Genomic DNA, 20,264 nt, shown 5'->3' on the forward strand with positions numbered 1-20,264 from the left:
TTATTTGGGTCTTCATTTTCGTCTCTTGTTCCCGTTGATATTTACGTCTGTCTTTTTCGTGTCCGGGCTTATGAGAGAGAAACGTGATCACTGCAATTAATTACCCACAATCTCATGTCGCATGTCGGTTTCTTACTAATATCCCGGCTTTAGTTCTAAGCTAGACTCTGATTTCCCATCGGATGAAGTTTTTCTCTTTGTTTTCTTTTTTCTTTTTTTATAAAGCGAGAGGCAAATATAACAGTCTCTGTCCCGGGGCGGGGGTTCTTTATATTTTATCTTCTTTATTTTCTTCTATCATTTACTCACCCAGCTTTCCCTGCCTTGCTTCCGTTCTGTCATGGATCAATCGATCCTGTGGACGAGGCTGCGGGGAGAGAATCTTGTTCAGCCTTTTTTTTGTTAGCGTACGTTGAGCTGAATTGCGCTGAGCGAAGCTGAACCGGGTTGGCCTCGGTCATTGATGGCTGTGCTACGCTGCGCTACGCTATGCTGTACTATGCTATGCTGTGCTGTGCTATACTATGCTGTGGTGCTATGCGTGTATGTACTACAATGAGGAAGAGCCGCCCATGGCACAGACTCTGCTCAAGTCGTGTGTATTTGAGGAGTCTTTTCTACCTTTCACACACACCCCTTCACGTCCTAGGGAATGGTTGGAAGAAGTGGATCGTGACGGAATATTTAAGCGAGGGAATAATCGAGGCAGTGAATAAATACTCCCTACTTACATACCGACAAACTGGCCGAGCTTTGGATAGACAACAGAAGTTCCTGGTCGGTTCGTTCAGCGTGTCATACAGTACGGACTATCGCATCACCTTCCATGCTATTTATTCCCCACTACTACATGTTTCGCAACCAGTTCGTCTGTCTCCTGTGCAGCTTCGGTAGGACAAACGGGCAAAAAAAAGACCACGGAGCACCGAGCTAACAAGACTCGATTCGTTTGAGTGGAAACGAAGTAGGCGAATATGCTGCTGCCATACTTGTATTGTATTGCATCGCACATGTACATGTACGATAGATATACAAGACAAGACAAGACATCGCACGTGTTGGGTAACCACCTACTTTATTACATTACCTCAGGTAAGGCAGCCAGCCAGCTAGCTAAATTCCCGATACCGCTGCTGTTGTCGGGGGTTGTTGTTCTTGTTATTGTAAATCGTCACAGCAATTCATTCAGTCGTCATTGTCATGACCAGCGAAACCAGGTATATCGGATGTATAGAAAGAAAGCTGGAACACCGGTAAGAAAGCGGTGGTGGTAAACGACTACCTCTATATTCCGAATCCCGTCGACAAGACGAGAGAAAAAAAGGCGTTCGGTGATACTACACCGCACCGCACCGCACGCAGGCGGTGCAACGGTGAGTGTATACGGAGCACGGACGGGATTTACTATACTGTGTACTAAGGCGACGAGCAAAAGCTTTATCCCTTGCCCGGGTACCGACATGGCCCCCGGGGCGCCACGATTTCAAAATTACAGCGCCTTGAGCGCTAGCAGGGACGGCACTGGCCAAGACACGGTTGCTGGTACTGGACAGGGAAATAAAACTTACCCTTAGACCACGGTAAAACTTTGGAGGGGATGGATTATTATCGGTGATCCAATGCGGCCTAGCACACCCAAACGAGAAGAGAGCGTTTCGTTTCGTTTATTACAGCCCTCGGTGGCCCGTTCTATCATATTAGCATTGTAGGCAAAGGGGAACAGGGCACAACAGGCGAGGCAAAACGCCGCTTGCTCGCACCACCCATGCCTGCCGACCGTCTCTCGGTCGCTCGATCGGGTCTAGCGCCCATTCGTTACAGCGAGCAAGGCTGAGCTGGAAGAGGTCTGGCTGTCTCCCCCGCGCCGCGATGCCTTTTCGCATTGCATTGGATGGGCAGAGAGGGGTGTTCATTGCATGGCTGCCGTTTTTCTCTTGTCGCTTGGAATTAGTAGATCAGGACAGAAAAGAAGTGGCGTGTTCCCTTCTTCTTCTTTTGTTTTCTTTCTTCCTTCCCATAATAAACACACGACCACGCAAAACACTTTTGACTTTATCGCTTGCTGTTGTTTCAAGTAATCAGCAGGAGATGGGAGCTTGATTTCCCCAGGGCACCTCTTCGCTCCCCCTCGCCACTTTGCTAGTATACCGAACGAACCTGAATTGTGCCGTATTAAGGAGGGCTATTTGCAACGAAACACATACGCACGCAACGCAACGCAAGCACGCGGGACAAACAATCATCTCGTCGGTCAGCTGCTCGGACGGGCGCGCGCAAACGGCCCCGGTTTCCTGGTGCTTGGATCCTCGATAGGTTACCTACCTTGCTATTCCTGCGAAACGTTCGAGCACCACGATAAGGCTGGCTCTTAGGAGGTCGCACGAAAAAGGAGACTGGACGAGACGGGTCGACAAGAGGTAACCCGAGGAATCGGACGACCACGTGTCGAAGGACGAAAGGCCAAGCGGGAATAGAATAAATCAAGACAGTAGCATGGCGTCAGTCGCATCCGGGGCGTCGCCCCTGTCGAGCTACGACTTCGTGCAGGGCACCGACTCGTCAATAGCCGGCGACCTCGACAGCGACGACCTGCCGTGGGCGGGCGTGTCGATCCCGCACAGCCACCAGCACCCCCCGGGCAGCAGCAGCGGCGGGCGGTCCGGCCCGGGGTCGTCGGTGGGCGGCTTCTTTCCGAGCCCCAGCCCCGCGAGCGGCACGGCGAGCAGCCTGGGCGGGTCGTGGGCCGTCATCGGGCACCGCTTCGACCTGTCGCCGGCGGCCGTGTCGCCGCTGGACCTGGACTTCGACCAGCAGAGCGCCTTCGCCCCGCCGCCGCTCATCCCGCCGACGTCATATCCGGGGAGCAGCGCTTCGTTCGACGTCACGTCTGCCGCGGCTGCCGGGGGAGACAGCCAGCTCAGCTTCGCCGGCTTGGGCCACGATACGCAGGACTACTTCATGCAGAGCGACCTGGCATTTAACGAGCAACTCCAGTTCGGTAAGCCTGCCAATGTTGTGGTGGTGTTCTTCATGTGCTGACCGTGAGACTTCATTTTCGCTTCAACAGAAATCAACACACTCTTGCTCAACAACGACCTGTCGCATATGACGAGCGGTATGGAGCAGCAGCAGCAGCAGCAGCAGCAACACCAAATGAACTTCGACTTCGTCAATCCCCAGCCTCTCCAGGCTGACGCCCGCGTGCCGCCGTGGAACCCCGCCAACCTGGGGGATAACAGCAGCTCGCCCATGTTTTTCATGGATGGAGTGACGGGGAATTTTGTATCCCTGTCTCCGCGGCAGCAGCAACAGCAACAACAGCAGCAATATCTGCACTCTCCCTCCATCAGCATTAGCGTCAGCGGCAGCACCAGCGTTAGTGTGGGTTCTCCGGCGAGCGCCATCAGCGTGCCGCCGTCCCCCGTGCACGTCAAGCGGGAAGCCAGCGCGGGTGCGGACCGCAGGCAGGCGGCGGCGGCGGCGGCGGCGGCGGCGGCGGCGGCGGCGGCACCAATGGCCATCCGGAAGATGAACAACAACGCTCGCGTGCAAAAGAAGAAGACGACGACGACAACGTCGATATCATCGTCGCTCGAGTCGACGCTGAGCAGCAGCAACCTCAGTGCGGGAAGCAACGGCAGCGGCGGCAGCAGCGGCGGCAGCAGCAAGTTCTTCGTGGTGACGCCCGAGAGCGTCAACGCGCACGCCGACAAGCCGAACCCGTTCGAGTGCTTCGAGACGGCGATGCGGCAGTCGCAGCGGGGGCGCAAGGGCCCGCTGGCGAGCGGGACCAAGGAGAGCGCGCTGCAGGTGCGGCGGGTCGGGGCGTGCTTCTGCTGCCACGCGCGCAAGGTCAAGTGTGACAAGGAGCGGCCGTGCCGCAACTGCCAGAAGCTCAAGCTGCAGGTGCCCGAGGCCATGTGCTGGCAGTTTCCCGACTTTTTGCAGGTGCTGTTCCCCGAGTTCATCCGCGGCCACTTCCGCAAGGACGAGATGAGCAAGTTCCTCGCCGACAACATCAAGGACTTCACCGTCGACGGCGTGGCCAAGCCGTGCACCGTCGAGCTGTTCTCTGGTAACGGCTTCCGCGCCGTGCTGTCGGTCAGGGCCAAGTTCTTCACGGCCAAGACGGCCGACGTGCTGCAGCACTGGCACATGCAGGTCGGGGGCAACAAGCTGGACCTGCAGACGCGCAAGGCGGTGCCCATCGGGCTCGAGACGGCGGCGACGGCGGACGGGGCGGGCGGGTCAGCGGTGCCGCACAAGGACGAGCTCAAGAAGAAGGCGCGTGAGTACATCCAGGCCATGGTCAGCGAGCCGCGGTACGCGGAGCTGGTGACGGAGTCGCTGCGGCACACGGCGCTGCCGCGGCAGGTGCTGCGCATCGTGCAGGACTACTCGGAGCGCAGCGGGTCGGGCATGGTGAAGCGGGCGCTGTCCATCTACGCCATGCACTACGTCATGACGCGGCACCTGTGCCTGACGCAGCGGGCGGTGGCGACGCTGGGGCCGAGCAAGCTGGTGCCGCAGAACACCCCGTGGGTGACGCCGCGGGTGCTGAACCGGCAGATCAAGGCCGTGGTGGACGACATGATGCTGCGCGAGATGCAGCTGCTGTTCGAGACCTTCAACAAGTCGCTCAAGCCCAAGTCGCGCAAGGAGTGGGCGCCGTGCCTGGCCGCCTTCCTGGTGCTCTGCCTCTTCATGGAGTCGGTCGAGACGGCGGCCGACACGTTTGTCATCTCGGAGAACGAGATCAGCCTGCGCAGCCGCCTGGCGCCCGTGTGGAAGCGGTCGTTTGCGCTGGGCGTCAACCGCGAGGTCGAGAACATGCCCTTCAAGCAGTTCGCCTTCCAGTTCCACCAGATCTACCAGACGCACTCGCGCGACGCCGCCGCCCGCAGCTTCAACCCCCTCGTCGACGACGCCTGCATCGCCCAGGGCGAGCTGGACAGTGACGCAGCCGACATGGTGCGCAAGCTGAGGTGGTTCCTGGATGACCCGCAATGTGAGTTCCCCCTTGTTGCTTTGTGTCGTCACAGCCAAGTTGCTAACCATGTCGACTGCGAATTCAGGGGCCGAACTGGACTTTCTGACTGCGGATCCCATCCTTCCCAACGAGGAGGAGCACCCGTACCCTCGCGACGTGGCCTTCAACTACACGGGTCGCCTCGTGGCCAAGTTCCTGCTCTCGTTTACCGACGAGACGTACATATTCGGCCGCAGCAGCAGCAGCACTTGACAGGCATGTGACTTTGGATGATTCGATCTTGGAGTTTGCAGTTGTCTCACGGACGGGTCATGGTGGGTTCCGGGTTGGTATAATGATTAGAGCGGCGTTTTTGGGATTTGAATGCAGCATGGATAGGTACGGTTGGTTGGTTGGTTGGATACCCAGACTTTCTTTCATCTTCAAACATGACATGGACAGTGCAAGGCAGGCAGGGCGGCAATGTTCTTGTATTATGTACGGATGCGCAAGAGAATATAGTGTATTGATGAAGTTGAAAGAAGGCATGTTTTGCAGAATATTTGTCTTTGTTAGTCCCGCTGCCGCACAGAGAATCTGCGAGAGCGGGGTGGACAGGACGGGTTGTCTAGACCCTTTGTTTTTTCTCCCACTCGAACGATATTAATCAAGTAACCCCATTGCGCATAGAGAACAAGCACAGAGGCAGGCATATTGTGGTTTTGTGTGGTGTTTGGAGGGGTGGGGGGAAAAGTGCAAGTGTGCGACGGCGCATCGGCAGCCATTGCCCCGTCTCTCTCGTCTTCGAGTCCCGTCTGCAGATTGAGCAGACGACCAGTCGCCTGGCAGAAAAACGCCGCGGCAAAAAAGAGATCTCAATGACAAGAGAGCAGGTGATTGCAGCCCGCGGGCGAAGCGACGAAGGCGATCATGGCGCTGTGTGTGCGAAGGGACAAGTCTTTGGCGAAGTGCTTGCTGTGGTTGATGGGAAGAGAAATTGAATTTTTGGGCAGCGAAAGAAAAGCCGGCTTGATATGGAAAAGCTAAAATGGCCCGTGCGCCCTCTTTGTTCGCTCCACAGTCGACACTTTTTTACTGCACTGGGTAGTGTAGAAACGCGGCCCGAGAAGCTGCCGAACGGGTGGTTACTTAGTGTACCAGATTTTCTGTTCGGCATTTTTCATTTTCCTTTTTTTTCTTTACACTTTTGCACGACTAATCAACCGATATTGAACGCTCACCCACTTTCTATCGGTCATATTTACGTGCTAGACGAACTGGGTCTCTCCTTCCTCGCCATAGTTTCCTCCGGGAGACTCGGAGCACTGCACAGCTTGGTCGCTTCCGTGGCTCGGTGTTCTGCCTGGCATCGGGGGTGTTCCCGACACATCTTCTTTTTTCCCTCTTTCAGCGTGCGGGTATGGGAAGAGGTTATTGAATTATTGAACATTCTCGATTGAGGAGAATTTAAGTTACATACGGATTGAGTGCATGGCGAGTTTACACACGTTCTGATTGTGGTCTCCATGTTTACACGTGTACCATCATCTTTGTGTTGTGTGTGCGAAGTTGACGGTCATCAGGTTTGACTCGACGAAATGGGCGGGCTTTTGCTTATAATTAACTATATGAGCTTGATCGTCTTAGACTGCCCGTGCGAGAACAGCGTGAATGGCTTCTGTCTTGAATAGTGGGTTGCCCACGTTCCCAGTCCGACACGTTCGTATGTGTCGACATCAACGTCTGAGAGTGGCGACGACTCGTCTCGCACCCGCCGCAGCACCAGGAACAAGACCACCTCGTACTCGGGCCCGCCGGAGATTCTGGCCTCGGCCCTGTACGAAAGCAGCCGCAGGCACGCGTAGCGCGAGTTCCTGTCGTAGCGGCAGGCCTCGCCGTCGCCGCACAGGCAGCGGCCCTCGAACCAGCACCCGCGTTTGTCGTAACCCACGTGCTGCGGCTGCTCCACGTCAAGCAGCACGCTGAACGACTGCATGCCTTCGGTGCGCACCCGGCACGGGCACCTGCCGCCGACGCCGCCGAGCCGGAGGAAGTCGTCCAGGTCCGTGTCGCGGTCCCCCTTGCCCTTGCCCTCGTACGTCATGGGCACCACGGCCAGCTCCACTGCCACCACGGGGCCCGTCGCCACGATATGGCCCGCCCAGAGTGCGCCGTGCACGTTGGCCGCGTCGGCCGGAAGGCACACCACCTCGCGCACCACAACGTCGCAGCCGATGTAGTCAGCGTCGCTCCACTGCGTCTGCGACACGGCCATCTCCAGCAGGTTGAACATGACGGGCCCGTCCACCGACGCCCACGACCACGACGGCGCGCAGTACCCGCCGTGTCGCGCGTGAGCCCGCCGCCCGGTCGCCTGCAGAGCGTGCAGATCCACCACCCACGCCAGGCTGGCCACGAGAGACCGCCTCCACATGCCCGCCACGTAGTCTCCTGGTCCGCCTTCGGGGATGGCGATGGGTGGGCTCGGCACGGTGACGACCTTTCCCGGGAGCACGGCGACGACCTGGTCGCTCTCGCTGCTTCCCCGCTCCCCCTTTCCGGCCTCGATCGCTCTCCCAAACGTCTTGGCCAGCCCCGAGATGGCCACCAGCTTGTCGCCCGATTTGGTCAGGAACCGCCGCGAGTACTGCGTCACCATGTCGGTCCACTGGTAGTGGAAATCGGAGTCAGCCGCCACCGTCTTCTTGCGGCGCCGCCCGCCATCATCGGTTCGCAGCAGATTCGCCACCTGCCGGTCGGCCACGCTGCGAAACAGCCGCTGCTGCGTGTCTTCCTCGCCATCGCCGCCCCCCAAAGACACGTCCTCGTCCAGGTGGCCACACTCGCACAGCGCGCACTCGAGGCAGTGCCATGACATCTCGCAGCCGTCGAAGACCAGCCGGCGCCGCGGCAGCACCGTCTCCTGGAGGCACCACCCGCGCGTGTCGAGGGCGAAGCGCCGAGCCGCCGAGTCCGCGTGGTCGACCCGCCCGCCGCGCACCATGATCTTCTGGTTGGGCCGCGCGCCGCCGCCGCTGAGGACGACGCTCGGCACAGCGTCGACGGGGACGGGCCGCTGCCACTCGGGCGCCCCGAACAGCTGCGGCCCCAGGAAGCCCTGGTGGCACGAGTCCGGGCCCTTGGCGCTGATGGTGAAGTGCGAGTGCGCGTACACGTCGACCATGGTGGCGGCCTCGCGCGTCCCTGTGGCGTTGGTTTAAACTCTTCCGTAAGCCTTTATCCCCAGGGACTTTACTCTGTAGATCTCCCACAAGTGTGTAGAAACACTCATGTGATTATATGCGCGTGCCAACTTACAATCAGCTGGGTCGTCCTGGACGATGCACAGCGCGTCGACCCAGATGTACGACACGCCCAGCCTGGCCACTACGAGGATGGCGTCCTGCACGGTGCGCGGCAGCGCGGCCACGGCGATGCCGTGCATGTGCTCGCGCAGGTTCGCCGCGACGGTGGTCCGGATGTCCGCCGTGTAGGGGCCCCAACAGTAGCTCAGCGCGACGTATGGCACCGCAGCCGCAGCCGCTGTTTCGATGAGCGTCACCGTCCCGCTGACAGCTTGGGCCGTGCTGCTGGCTGTGCCGTCTATCCTCAGCAGACGGCTGGGCATGAACGGCGCACTGGCGCTGCCGCTCGGGACGCGGGCGCAGCTCTCGTGGTTTGCGACGCAGTGGCCCAGCCACTTGGCGGCGCGGGCAAACGTGGCGTCGGCGCCCGAGTCGGGCGCAATGTCGAGCGTCTCGCCGAACAGCAGCCGCTCGAACGGATCCAGCGCGTCGTCGAGCGCCAGCAGCTTCTCGTCGTCTAGTCCAGGGGGCGGTTGCTAGCGTCTCAGCGGGCGGGCCGGACTTGGAAGAAACGTGCAGCCCCTGACTCACCCCTCAAGCAAATAGAGGTGTGGGGGATGGAGTAAACACCAGGCACAAAACAACGCACCTGTAATAGATTGGTAGAGCTGCAGCTCGGCCACGGGCCTGCCGGCACAGTTGCCGCCGCCCTCGACGAGGCGGAACGCCTCGGTGCCGCCCAAGAGCGCCATGTTAGAGTTGAAGAGCCAGCGCTCGCGGCGCTTGATGACGATGGCCCTGGCACCATCGCCACTGTCATTGCCGCCACCAAACAACCAGCCGGGGCGGAGGTGGTCGACGATGCCTTGGAGCATGCGGCAGGGCGGGCAGCAACGGGCAGCGGCGCAGTCGGCGAGGCGCTCAACCGGCACGGACGCGCCGGCCTTGGTGTCCCAGCCGTGCCAGAGCCCCGAGGCACACGGCGCGGCGGCGGCCGGCTTTCCCATGGTTTATTTGTTTCCCCTCTTTTCTTTTTCCCTTCCCCTGCGTCAGCTTTCTTGGTTGCTTGTTTGTCTGCCGCAAGCCCGCAAAGAGATAATGGATGAATGAAAGAACAAAAATGAAAGCCGTACTGGCTGGTCCTTCAACGGACTAGACTATACCCAAGACTCTAAGACCTGGTCTAGATACCGCACCGCATTGCACCTAGACTTGTTGGTGCGATATCCTATAATCGAGTAAAAACACAAAGCCCCGCGGTCAGTCGGGGAGGGAAAGAAAGCAGTAGAACTCAAAGAGGAGAAGCGCCGTTCAAGCCAACATGTAAAACGACGTAACCAGACATGTCTTTGGTGAACAAAGCGCTTGCTTAAGAAAAAAAAAGCAATGAACATACTGATTAACAATAACTCATTCATCTACTCTATTATAGTGTGAATGAAAGCGGTCGAGGTAAAGTATTTCAGTTGATCAACACCTCGCGAGAGACATGCGCGCAACGAAAACCACACCCTCCGCACGTTCGAATTCCTATGTGTATATCGGATGAAGCGCGTAAGGTATTCAAGTATCCCATCCGTATTGGGCCTGAATCATTTCAACACGCTACGCAGCTGTCGACCAAGTAAGAGATCGACGAGACACAATGGGCAGGCAGCCTAGAGGAGGAGGAGGAGGCCGGCCCGAGCCTGAGCCCAACTGGCCGCTTATCACACAGGCCAATGAGGAACAAGACCCGTGTCTGATCGGGGAACTAGGCAGCTGCCGCTCCACCTCGGACGTATTGGACACCTCGAGATAGCAAACAAAGCATTCGAGCACAAGCAAATACAATATAGTACAAGACACTAGAGAAAAATGCGGCTGTCCTGAATCGGAAAGTTGTTGTTACTGAGAGTGCAAGGCAGTCAAATGTTGAGAGGCTCTACAAGAACGCAACCCCTGAGGTGTATTACCCAGCTCCATACCTCATATATATATACAACCCGTCTGAACCACGCAATGGCAAGCTAAACCCCCCCAGAATGCCATCACCCATAGTAATCCAGCCCCAGACCGAGCCCGCTGCACTGCGGCAGCTCTCGGAACGGGCCCTGCGACGAGCGCGGCCAGTCTAGCGCGCGCAGCGTCATGGCGCCGGGCGTGCTGGGCACCCACGGGCCCGACGCTGCGAGCTGCTGCAGCGTGTGCGTGTAGCCGCGCGCGACCAGCAGCGCCTTGTCCGGGTTCGGGTCGTAGGACCGCACGAACGAGGCGAAGCTGTCGAGCACGAGCTGCTCGAACGGCAGGTCGCCGTCGTCGCGCACCGGGAGGCCCTGGCGCGCGAGGTTGCCGAATACGTAGTAGAGCTCGCCCGAGTGGCAGCGGAAGTAGGGCAGAGACGGGTCGCCGTTCGGGTGCGATGCCGTCTTGGGCGGGTTGCAGACGTCGGTGCCCGGCCAGCCCGTCGTCTGGTACGTGCGGTCGAACTCGTAGTAGAATACCGGGCCCAGGCGGCCGCTGTTGACCCCCTTGGAGACGGTTGCCTGGTCGACGCACCGGAAGATGCCGTCCGTGGCGAGTTGCGAAGACGAGTTGTACAGGTCGAGCGTCTGGTTGCCGCTGCCGGGGGTGGGAATCGGGAATAGGGCCGACGGTGGGACCGAAAAGCCCTGCGATGCGAGATATGCCGCCTGGTCCGCTGTCTTTGGGTACGTGATAAAGGGGCTCCCGTCGTCATGCGCAATGCCCATCATGACGTGGATAGAGAGGGCTTCGCCGGTGAGAGGCAGCTCCTGCGAGGTCAGGTACGTCCCGTCAACCACGAGGTAGCGCGCCACTGTGCCCAGGCTCCCGAATGCCGAGGTAGGCAACTCGCGGAGGCAGTCAACTTGAGACGCGGCGTCGGCACAATTGGCCGCCTTGACGATGGCACCGGCCGCAACCGACACCTCTTCGTCGATCGTGTAATACTTCGAGTAGGTCGTTCCGTAGTTGATCCCGCCAAGGTTGCTCAGCAGGATCGCACCCGCAAATTTGCCTGCCGCCTCCGGCGAAGCCATCAGAGCCCTCACCGAACCGGCACCCGCCGACTGGCCAAAGATGGTGACGCGCTCGGGATCACCGCCGAATCTCTGGATATTTGCTCGTACCCAGTCCAAAGCGGTGATCTGGTCTGCCAGGCCAAAATTGCCGTTGGTGACGCCGTCCTTCAGAGCCAAGAACCCGAGTGTTGCTAGGCGGTAGTTGATTGCCACGAGGACCATATCCCCTCTCGACACGATGTTTCCGCCGTCGAAAGTCTCGTCGTTGGCAGTTCCACCCGTAAAGGCCCCCCCGTGAATCCACACCCCTACGGGACGGAGGCGACCCTTTCCCTCGCCTCTGCTCTGGCTAGGCAAATAGGGGGTCCAGATATTTAGAAACAGACAATCCTCGCTGCCCGTGGAACCTTGGGCGCACTGAGAGCCGTAGGATAGCGCTGAAGAAGACTCGCCCGACCCCTTGAACAGGGTAGAGTATGTAAACCTCTTTGGCCGTGGAGCGTACCGGATGCCCAGAAATCGGAAAGAGAGTCGGTCGCGGAAACTTGGAGCGAATGTCAGTCTATCTCCCCACCTTAAAACGCTCTTGGGATCCAAGACATACCCGGTGAGAGTTTGGTTGTTGGCATCTATGGTAACCCGCCACTGGGAGCTCGTGTCCTGAGACCCCCTTGTCGAATATGGCGCGGTCTGAGAACAGAGTGCCGGGAGCTGTAGCGTCGTCGAGCTGGCCAGCGATACCGCGCCAGACAAGCTAATTCCCCTCGTGGCATTGCCTTGAGCGGCAATCCAGAACGTGGCCGAGCCATTGGTCTTGCCTTGGTATTTGAGGTAGTCAAGGTTCGACTGTATGCTTGCCGTGTTCAGCTCAGGAGACCATAGCTGCTCGCCTAGAGCTTGACAGCCGGCAACGGCATCATCGTATGACCGGCGACCCAATACTATGACCCCCGAGGTTGAGTATGGACTGTTTGATCCTATTGCAGATCAGTAAAGCCCAGATACAGGTTCTGCTGGAGACTACGGCAACACACCTTGCAGGTCATTGTTGATTAATATTGTCAGATCTGACTGAAGGCTCTTGGGAGAGGGGAAGCCTGAAGCGAGACCGATCAATGCGGTGGCCGCCACCCAGAGAAGAGACATCGTCGACGACAGCCAGGCCACAAAAGGAGTGACAAGAGGGTGGAGCAGCAAATGCGAGATCAAGATTCCCAGTGATACTTTTAATATGGAGGTACCGTATCTTCGGACACGCCAAACCCACCAACCCTCTCCTTCCCGCTCCGCTTGCTTTTGCCTTGCATGTCGGCGTCTCCCACGCGCGAAGGCCTCGACCTTTGCCTGTGACATAATAGCCAACCGGGCGGACTGTTCGACGTGGCAGTATAGACAGGCCGTGCTAGGCCGGTATGGGACCTCGCCGTGAGCCAAGATTACCCGCGGCTCCAGATTAAGGTACCGCGATAATCCCATGTAGCAAAGGTCGAGGCGAGGTTGCTGCCGAGGGGGTCGTCCCGACTGCGGAGACGCTTATAGCCTAAACATGACAACGCCTACGCGTCGGTGTTGAGTCTTCAGTATTTCCGGTGGCTTTGGGGAGATATGCGTGGTATTTTTGGGGTAAGGCGGACGGTTGCAGAAGTCCCGTTTCCCCAACCGAAGCTGTCTCCGCCCTGGCTATCCAATGGGGCCTTGTTCCAGTCTTTGTGTGTTCCGTCATGGAGTTCAATGTTGATTGAGACTCCTCGAATGACTTCCTAGTGTTAGGCCAAGATCAAACGACAGACAGCTTTAGATGTAACTCTGAACGATTGGAAGCTTGCTGGCGGATTCTTAGTTAAAGAATCTGGTGGCTACAAGGCTGGATTGTGCAAAAGTTGAGCCGTATGTTTCTCTCTTGCTCTTGCGGTCATCCGTCGTATGTGTTCCCATTTGCCACGAAAAGCTATTTCCTTAGTGATCCCTCAAACCCGAAATTCCCGACGGCTGCTTTCTGACCCAGCCCGGCGACCCGAAAGGAGAATCTCATACTTCTCTCGCAGGTCTACGTCGAGGGTCACACCCGGACATTCCCAAGCGGCTTGACAACATCTTCGTGAAGTGCATATGAAAGCCGGGCAGCCACAGCATCGTTAGTCTCGTCATCAGATTCGGACAGTCCGAATTCTGTCACCCCGACAATGCACTTCCGCGCAGCATCCTCGTACACGCCGCCCATGCACGCGCCGAGCTCTTCGATTTGGTTCTCGGCGAGAAGCTTCTCGCGCACACGCAATGGATTGAGGCCTGGCCCGAGGATAACGTCGACGGTCTTCCAGTGTGCCATCTCCACGAAGAGAACCCCGAGACTGTATATATCAAAACTCCTCTTGAAACGTTCGCGATCGACAGGGTTAGTCGATTGAGCGAATGGGTGCCTATAGAGGTTGTACTCGGGGCTGTCAACAGGCACCTCTGTCATCTCGTCTGCGGGAGCAGGCCGCGAGAAGTCAAATCCCGAGAGGTAAGGTTTTGCGTAGTCAACATGGCCTTTGGCGGTTCGGAAGAAGACTATATTATGACTGCGCAGGCCTTTGTGGAGCCAATTGACAGCATGTAGGTACAGGAGGCAGTTGCTGATGGCATGTGCGAGCTTTATCCGTTCGGTGACGCGTGGCTTACGGGTGGTTTGCAGCAGTTCCCGGAGCGAGATGGGAGGCATAGATGTGTGTAGACTGTCGTCTTGCGGTCTCTCAAAGACCAGGCCGAGGCGGTTGTTTAAGCTGTCCTCGTCCTGGTCAACTATCCCACCTGTGCTTGCCCGGTCAAAGAAGCCGATGCAGTGAGGCGTCCTAAACGCTTCTGGCTTGGGTGTGTGGTTCAGGAGTGCCGCTAGCTTCCGCACTCTCTCGAAAATCACGTCCTTGGGCGGCGATAAATCTTGCGGCCTCTGGCGTTCGTATTCCTTCCACTCGATCCAGACCTTCTTTCGGGCATGGCCAGGGAGGGTGAGAATGGCCTCACACCTCGGCAAATCTGCCTCTTCCGCCGCAGGATCAATCTCAACCATGGAGCGGTCGAGCAGGAGACTCTTTTGCTCGTTCGGGCCCCCCAAGTCGAGACACATGGCGGTTGCTTCGTCCCACGGCCTCTTCTTGTCGGACTCGATCGACTGGTTGAAGGCCTTGAACTTGGCGAGTTGGGATAATAGCTGAAGCCCGTCGGCATTGGCGCGTTTCTGAGTCACCGACATCGGTGATACCATGGGAGGCGAGCTTGCCTCGAGCTTCACGTTCAAGGCCATGACGAGCCTGGAGAGATCTGTGATTTTGCGATGCAGTTGCAGAACGCCCCTGTTTGTGTCCTGGACCGTGTGGTGGATCTCGACCTGCATGCGGGCGTCTAGGATGTCGGTCATGTTGTCGTTCAGAGCCGAAAACCTCGAGAGCAGCAGTTCAAAGGCAACCTTGTCAAACGACACCCACCTCAGCCTCTTGATAGACTCTTGGGACGTCTCTTTGAGGCCCTGCATGGCCTTCTTGATGAAAGCCCTCCGCCGCTCGGGCAGGGGGAAGTTCGCATCTGCGGCATCCTTCTCGGGCTTCTCCAGAACCTGGTCTGTGTCGGGAGTTGTCTGGAGGCGCTTGTTCCGCTTCTGGTGGTCCTGGAACTCCTTAAACAGACATTGGACCTGGACCAGCAAGTCCAGAACAGTCTGGCGGTGCAGGATGAATGTGTTGGACTCGAGCACCTTTTGCTCCTTTTTGGCGTCGAGGTCCAACAGACCAGACGTCTCGCTCCAGGCGAAGAGCCTCTGCTGCTCCATGCGCAAGCGCAGGTTGAGATAGCGGCAGTCTTCGGGGAAGTTGATGGCCGTCACGAGCAACTGCACTCCTTGTATACACGACGTGTAGACCTGCAGCCCTATTGATGCGACCCCAAGGGCCAACCCGGCAGCCGAGACGGGGTCCATTGCTTCCCGTCGTGATGATGCGGTGTGATGTGATGATGTGATTCCGAGGCGGGCGAGGTACCCAAGGTACCGTAATGAAGACGGGAACTAAGGTAATAGTGTCAAGCTAAGCCTTTTGTTGAATCCGTACCAGCTTCCGGATTGTCAGGTCCCCAGGAAGATAGTACACGCAAACAAGCATCCCGAATTATCCGGGTCGAGCGTTGCACCCCGTGATTTCAGCGATGAAAACCGACCCCATGCTAATAATTGGCCCATCGTGATCACGTAATCGGCATCTTTTATCCTAGTCCTGCTTCTGTTGCGGATCCAGGACAGGTTGTCTCATTGCGAATGCCATCAAGTTTACGGAATATCGCTGAGAAATGCTCAAGGAGAGAGGCTGGGATGTGGAAAGGAGCGGTTTTAAATCAATTCATGTCATCCATGTTCCGTTCAAGACGTTCTCAGTCCGCACCTACCTATCCGTATCTGCCCAATCTCACAACTTGAGGCTTGCACCTTCCCGTTGTTTGGGCGCTTTGGGCTACTGTTGGCAGGCGCGACTGTTTGCAGAGGAAGGTTCAATGAACGGGGAGTGTGTACATGTACCACACAATGGCTCGAATTGCTCTTTCAGTTTCCAGCAGAATTAAAGCCAGAGAAAACATAGAAGTGCCCACCAACGATCGAGGTACCAGAGCTGCAACTGAGGTCTACTTCGCTTACTTCTCGAGCAATTGGGGCATCATTCTAGCCCTAGCTGGTTGCCAAAGTTCATGCACTTTGACGAGCCAAGCATCATATTTTCCATCCTAGACAGCCTACCTAATCATCGTCCTCAAGAGACGTACTCGGACACATCTGTGCTGCGTTGGTGCCTCAGGCTTGCGTCCGCAGAATTGCGCCATCGCTCTCAGTATCTCGAGCATGCTCGCCCGCTCGAGTCTCACCGCATTTTCCAGGTCGGTGAGACCTCGTCCATCGGATCCGTATCCCGTCTTCCGGGGTAGAGCTAGCTGGGCACGGTTACCTGGTCAGACAATATTCCGGATAGCTGCAAGTATTCCGTACAACTTGAGGGCGGAAGATTCGTTGCCTTTTCGCGGTTCACCAAACCTCGGCCAGAATGAGGGACCGTCAACGTAACCAAGTTCGTCGGGTCAACACGAGTCTATGCAACACATGACAACGCACATGGCAGTGGCGATGGGAATACACGTGTAGATGAATCATGACTTCATCGGCGGCATGGGTTGCGACGCTTGGCGCTTTCGGATTGTTTACCGCGTTTGTGCCATTGCGGGCAATTGCAACCACAGGGAAAACGCTCCTTGGTGCCCTGTTAGTGCCTGTATTGGGGGACTTATCAGCGGGCACGGCGGCCGGGCCAAAGCAAAAGGTGGTATTCGCGCCCGTTGCGAGCTGCAAGGGCATATGGGTAGCTCCAATCAAGCCATCGGAAGCATTCGGTTTCAGCTGAGCAGGCAAACGAGAGGAGACTGTCCCTGCCATTGCTGTGCATTCACCACATGGGCAAGCAGGACTGGACAATCAGTAAAGAACAATAAAAAAGGGGAAAGGGGGGACACAGGAACAAAAGGAAGTCGACGGCTGGATCACGCCGGGTACGGGACTCGAAGTGTGAGGGTGGGATGCCTCTGGACTCGACAACCATCCGCCGACGCTGGTTCCGAGGTCGTGAAATTGGGCACGTCCAGTGCCTTTGCTCAACAATCAACATATTCGCCAGTTCCGAGTCTTGTCAGTCGCCAAGGTGAGAGGGAGCGGCGACAAATGAAAGGCAGGGTTTGGGGTCTTTAAACCCGAGCACAAAGCTGTCTTTTTGGCTCTTTGCTGCTGAGCGTCCGGACTAGTCGATGAAACATAAACAGGCCGCCGGAGCCATTCCTGCGCGCGCGCGCCTGCTAATAACGTTATCGCATCCTCTCCAACCTGGACTCGCAGCCTTTCTATCCTGTCCGTTCCGCGACACGAGGACATCGCCCTTGTTGCAGGCCGAGTCGCAGCACAGAACAACGTCGGCACCTCAGCCTCTCGAGGACTGCCCACAGGAAGGTCAGACTATGTCCGGAAAAGCCCGCTTTGTTTCGTGGAAGGGGGAGGTGGCCGCTATCTTGTCGGCAGCGACGGGCAGGCTTTGGCCGCTACCCCGCCGCCGATGGAGATGCGACGCTGATGGGGTTCGAGCCGCAGCGTGCGGAGGGCGGCGACGCGGAGAGCATCAAGCGAAAAACGGTGCGGAAAGTGGACTAACAACGTCCGTGCAGCTTAGGTTATTGCTACTATTAGGTGTGCGCCCTGTTCGTTCGACTCTCGAGCCCGTCGAGCCCGACACGCCGCCTCCACTGTCATCTCGACTCCCGAGTCCTGAGAAGCAATAGGAGAGCCAGAGCCAGAGCACCTGCACACGCGCGGTGCCAGAGAGACAGAGAGGAGCAAGAGAGCTGGGGCCCCAGGGTTGGTCCCCGAAGGCACGGCAAGCCATCTTTCGATACCGGCGACGGTCTGGTCTGGGCTCACCGCGCATACATAAGGTAATTATACATACCTGTATCTACCTACCATACGGATAGGGCGTCTCCGATTTGCCCTCGTCCTCGCTCTCCGACTCCTCGATTGCGCCCTCCACCACGCATCCCGCCCATCGCTCGCGCCCTCGCATCGCCCTAACTATTGTGGCCTGATCTTATTGCCGACCATGGATCCCTTCTCGCGGGATGCCCCACACTCATCTGCCGCTTCCAGTAACGGTTCGCCTACCGTGTCCAGCGAGAGCCCGGGGACGGCGACCTCGTCGACTCCTTCCACACTATCGGCGACCTCGGATGTCCGCCTGTCGCAGTCTTCGGCCGCGCAGCCGCCTTCAGTCCCCGCCGCATGCCTTGCCTGCGTGAGTTGATTCCGTTTTCTGCACGCCGCATGTCTTGCCCGTCATGCACATCGCACGTAAACCTACTGTATCTGTACCTACCTACCTACCTACCCACAGCCAGCCCTCAACAGTCCACACACACCACACCCCGGGCACCTGCTGAGATGACATGGTCGAATAGCGCAGCAAGCATCTGAAGTGCGACGGGCTCACTCCCTGCTCGCGCTGCTCGAGCTCTAACTGCGAGTGCGTCTATATCGCTTCGCGCCGTGGCTACAAGGGCCCGCGCAGAAACACCGCGCAGAACCCTAACAAGCGCCATGCATCTTCGTCGCCCCCGTATTCCGAGCCCGCAGACAGCTGCCCGATGCTGCTCGGTCGTGCACCCGTATCTATCCCTCCCCCTGCTGTCCATGTCTTCAACCCAACCATCGCTCTTCCGGAGCAGTCGCCCGTCTCCTACGCGACGACCACTCCGGCCCAGCCAAACCCGCCTCTCTACCGGAACCCCTTCGCCCCCGTCCTGGATCCCAACGCCATGGCCTTGACGACGACTACTGTCCCGCCCACCCAGGCCCCCGTCTTGAGCCTGGCCGAGCGGTGCTTCGATGCCTTTTATCACTTCTTCCACGCCGGCCACCCCTTTGTGCTCCCAAAGGAATTCTTCGTCCGCCTGCTCAAGGACAACTCGGCCCCCAATGTCAACGTTGTGCTGGCCGCCATGAGATACATCGGCTCCCTGTATCTAGACGCCGGCCCGGCCCGGGCGACGTACCTTGACGAGGCAATCAGGCTGTGCTATCTATCCTCGACGGCCAAGGACGGCTATCTCATCCAGGCCCTCCTGCTCATCATCATCGGACTGGACGGCAGCTGCGAGCAGGAAAGAGCTAGGGAGCTTCTGGCCGACTGTGAGCGGTTCGCCATTGAGATTGATCTCAACAAGCGCGAGTTCGCCTCGATGCGAGGCCACGGCAATAACGTCTTAGAGGAAAGCTGGCGGCGGACCTGGTGGGAGCTCTACGTCTGCGACGGCATGATTGCCGGCGTCCACCGCGTCACCAACTTCTTGCTCTTCGACATCTCGGCAGATGTGGGGCTGCCGTGCGAAGAGCAACAGTATCTCACTGGGGTGAGTGTTTGCGATCTTTTCCCGGCCCTGACATGTTCCCAGCTGACCGAATTCTGCAGCGCATCCCTCCGACCGCATACATGGAAGACTTTGACGACCAGATCTTCTCTGGCGAAGACCGCGAGTTCTCATCGTTCGCTTACCGCATCGCCGCCGCGAGGAATCTCGGACGGTTCATGCGGATGCCAAACCTCATGTTTCCCGACGACGAAAACGTCGCCAGGGTGGAGGCGCTCCTCACCAACTGGAGGATACACCTCCCCGAGTCTAAGAGGGACGATCTGGGCAAGAGCTGCCAGCTCGACGAGATGATGTTCCAGGCCCACTTCATTACCCATGCGTAAGTCTGGCCAGCGGTAGCGCACGCGCTCTATCTCCGACAGACGCTAACAACGACATTGGTTTTATAGGTGCACCATCATGCTCCACCAGCCGCTGTCGCAGCTGGACTCGTCGCCGGTCCAGGCGGTGACGTCGTGCGCCCCGCACCGGCCGGTGCCCGCGGGCGACAACTTCAACGCGCATACCCGGCACACCATCACGGCGGCTTGCGAGATCAGCAAAATGGTGACGCAGCCAGTACCGATCCTCAACCACACACACTTCTTCACGTGCGTGGTGACGCTGTCGTCGATTGTGCACCTCTCCAAGTGGGCGCTGTACTTTATCGACGACGAAGAGGACCTCCGGCAGCAGATCCGGCTCAACATTGGCGCGCTCAACAAGATCAGCAAGGTCTGGAAGGCGGCCAACACGGCGTGGGGCCAGGTCCGCGGCGTCGCCCAGGAGATCTATCGCGAGAAGAAGGCCCAGCAGATCAGCCCGACCTTCTGGGTCGGCTTCACGCAGGAGCAGATGATCAGCAACATCAATGCCGACGAGGGCATCATGAGCGAGTTCAACAGTATGCTCACGCAAGTGACGCAGGGTCAGTGACTGGGAGCCGCTTTCTCTGTCTGCTGTACGAGATCAAAAAACTTGTGTGATGATTGGGTTAGCTCACGT

The 20,264-nt window shown here is 58.0% G+C and overlaps 7 protein-coding genes across 7 annotated transcripts; 2 read left to right on the plus strand and 5 right to left on the minus strand.

Annotated features, from left to right (window-relative positions):
* Positions 1-2,682: 2,682 nt before the first annotated feature.
* On the minus strand, positions 2,683-3,491 carry B0T26DRAFT_704803 (uncharacterized protein; the record flags this gene model as incomplete). Its single annotated transcript, XM_060441723.1, has 2 exons — positions 3,068-3,491; positions 2,683-2,998 (listed from the first exon to the last, which is right to left on the minus strand). Coding segments are annotated over exons 1-2 (379 nt in total), but the record flags the coding sequence as incomplete, so codon positions are not given.
* On the plus strand, positions 3,469-5,493 carry B0T26DRAFT_704804 (uncharacterized protein). Its single transcript, XM_060441724.1, has 2 exons — positions 3,469-5,008; positions 5,076-5,493. The coding sequence occupies exons 1-2, from the start codon at positions 3,514-3,516 to the stop codon at positions 5,240-5,242; spliced, it is 1,662 nt and encodes a 553-aa protein (XP_060298884.1). The 5' UTR covers positions 3,469-3,513; the 3' UTR covers positions 5,243-5,493.
* A 681-nt stretch (positions 5,494-6,174) lies between these two features.
* Positions 6,175-7,952, minus strand: B0T26DRAFT_704807 (uncharacterized protein). The gene has a single exon (XM_060441725.1). It carries the CDS (start codon positions 7,845-7,847, stop codon positions 6,594-6,596), a length of 1,254 nt encoding a protein of 417 aa, XP_060298885.1. The 5' UTR covers positions 7,848-7,952; the 3' UTR covers positions 6,175-6,593.
* On the minus strand, positions 7,812-8,597 carry B0T26DRAFT_642128 (heterokaryon incompatibility protein-domain-containing protein; the record flags this gene model as incomplete). Its single annotated transcript, XM_060437411.1, has 2 exons — positions 7,812-8,173; positions 8,288-8,597. Coding segments are annotated over 2 exons (672 nt in total), but the record flags the coding sequence as incomplete, so codon positions are not given.
* Positions 8,598-10,304: 1,707 nt separating this feature from the next.
* Positions 10,305-12,443, minus strand: B0T26DRAFT_674595 (Alpha/Beta hydrolase protein; the record flags this gene model as incomplete). Its single annotated transcript, XM_060439727.1, has 3 exons — positions 10,305-11,841; positions 11,902-12,274; positions 12,332-12,443. The coding sequence occupies 3 exons, from the start codon at positions 12,441-12,443 to the stop codon at positions 10,305-10,307; spliced, it is 2,022 nt and encodes a 673-aa protein (XP_060298887.1).
* Positions 12,444-13,356: 913 nt separating this feature from the next.
* Positions 13,357-15,252, minus strand: B0T26DRAFT_750296 (prion-inhibition and propagation-domain-containing protein; the record flags this gene model as incomplete). Its single annotated transcript, XM_060445203.1, has 1 exon — positions 13,357-15,252. The coding sequence occupies one exon, from the start codon at positions 15,250-15,252 to the stop codon at positions 13,357-13,359; it is 1,896 nt and encodes a 631-aa protein (XP_060298888.1).
* A 2,701-nt stretch (positions 15,253-17,953) lies between these two features.
* B0T26DRAFT_643976 (uncharacterized protein) lies at positions 17,954-20,195 on the plus strand (the record flags this gene model as incomplete). The annotated part of the gene is made up of 4 exons (XM_060437586.1): positions 17,954-18,145; positions 18,309-19,259; positions 19,319-19,599; positions 19,670-20,195. The coding sequence occupies 4 exons, from the start codon at positions 17,954-17,956 to the stop codon at positions 20,193-20,195; spliced, it is 1,950 nt and encodes a 649-aa protein (XP_060298889.1).
* Between the last annotated feature and the right edge of the window lie 69 nt (positions 20,196-20,264).

Source organism: Lasiosphaeria miniovina, assembly GCF_030549165.1.
Source record: "Lasiosphaeria miniovina strain SMH2392-1A chromosome Unknown B0T26scaffold_3, whole genome shotgun sequence".
NCBI classification, from domain to species: domain Eukaryota; kingdom Fungi; phylum Ascomycota; class Sordariomycetes; order Sordariales; family Lasiosphaeriaceae; genus Lasiosphaeria; species Lasiosphaeria miniovina.

Excerpts from the sequence above, each read along its gene's own strand:
- B0T26DRAFT_704807 (XM_060441725.1), bottom strand. The coding sequence starts at position 7,847 with ATGTCATGGCACTGCCTCGAGTGCGCGCTGTGCGAGTGTGGCCACCTG.
- B0T26DRAFT_704804 (XM_060441724.1), top strand. The coding sequence starts at position 3,514 with ATGGCCATCCGGAAGATGAACAACAACGCTCGCGTGCAAAAGAAGAAG. Across the intron at positions 5,009-5,075 it reads GTTCCTGGATGACCCGCAAT|GGGCCGAACTGGACTTTCTG; the intron begins GTGAGTTCCCCC and ends CTGCGAATTCAG.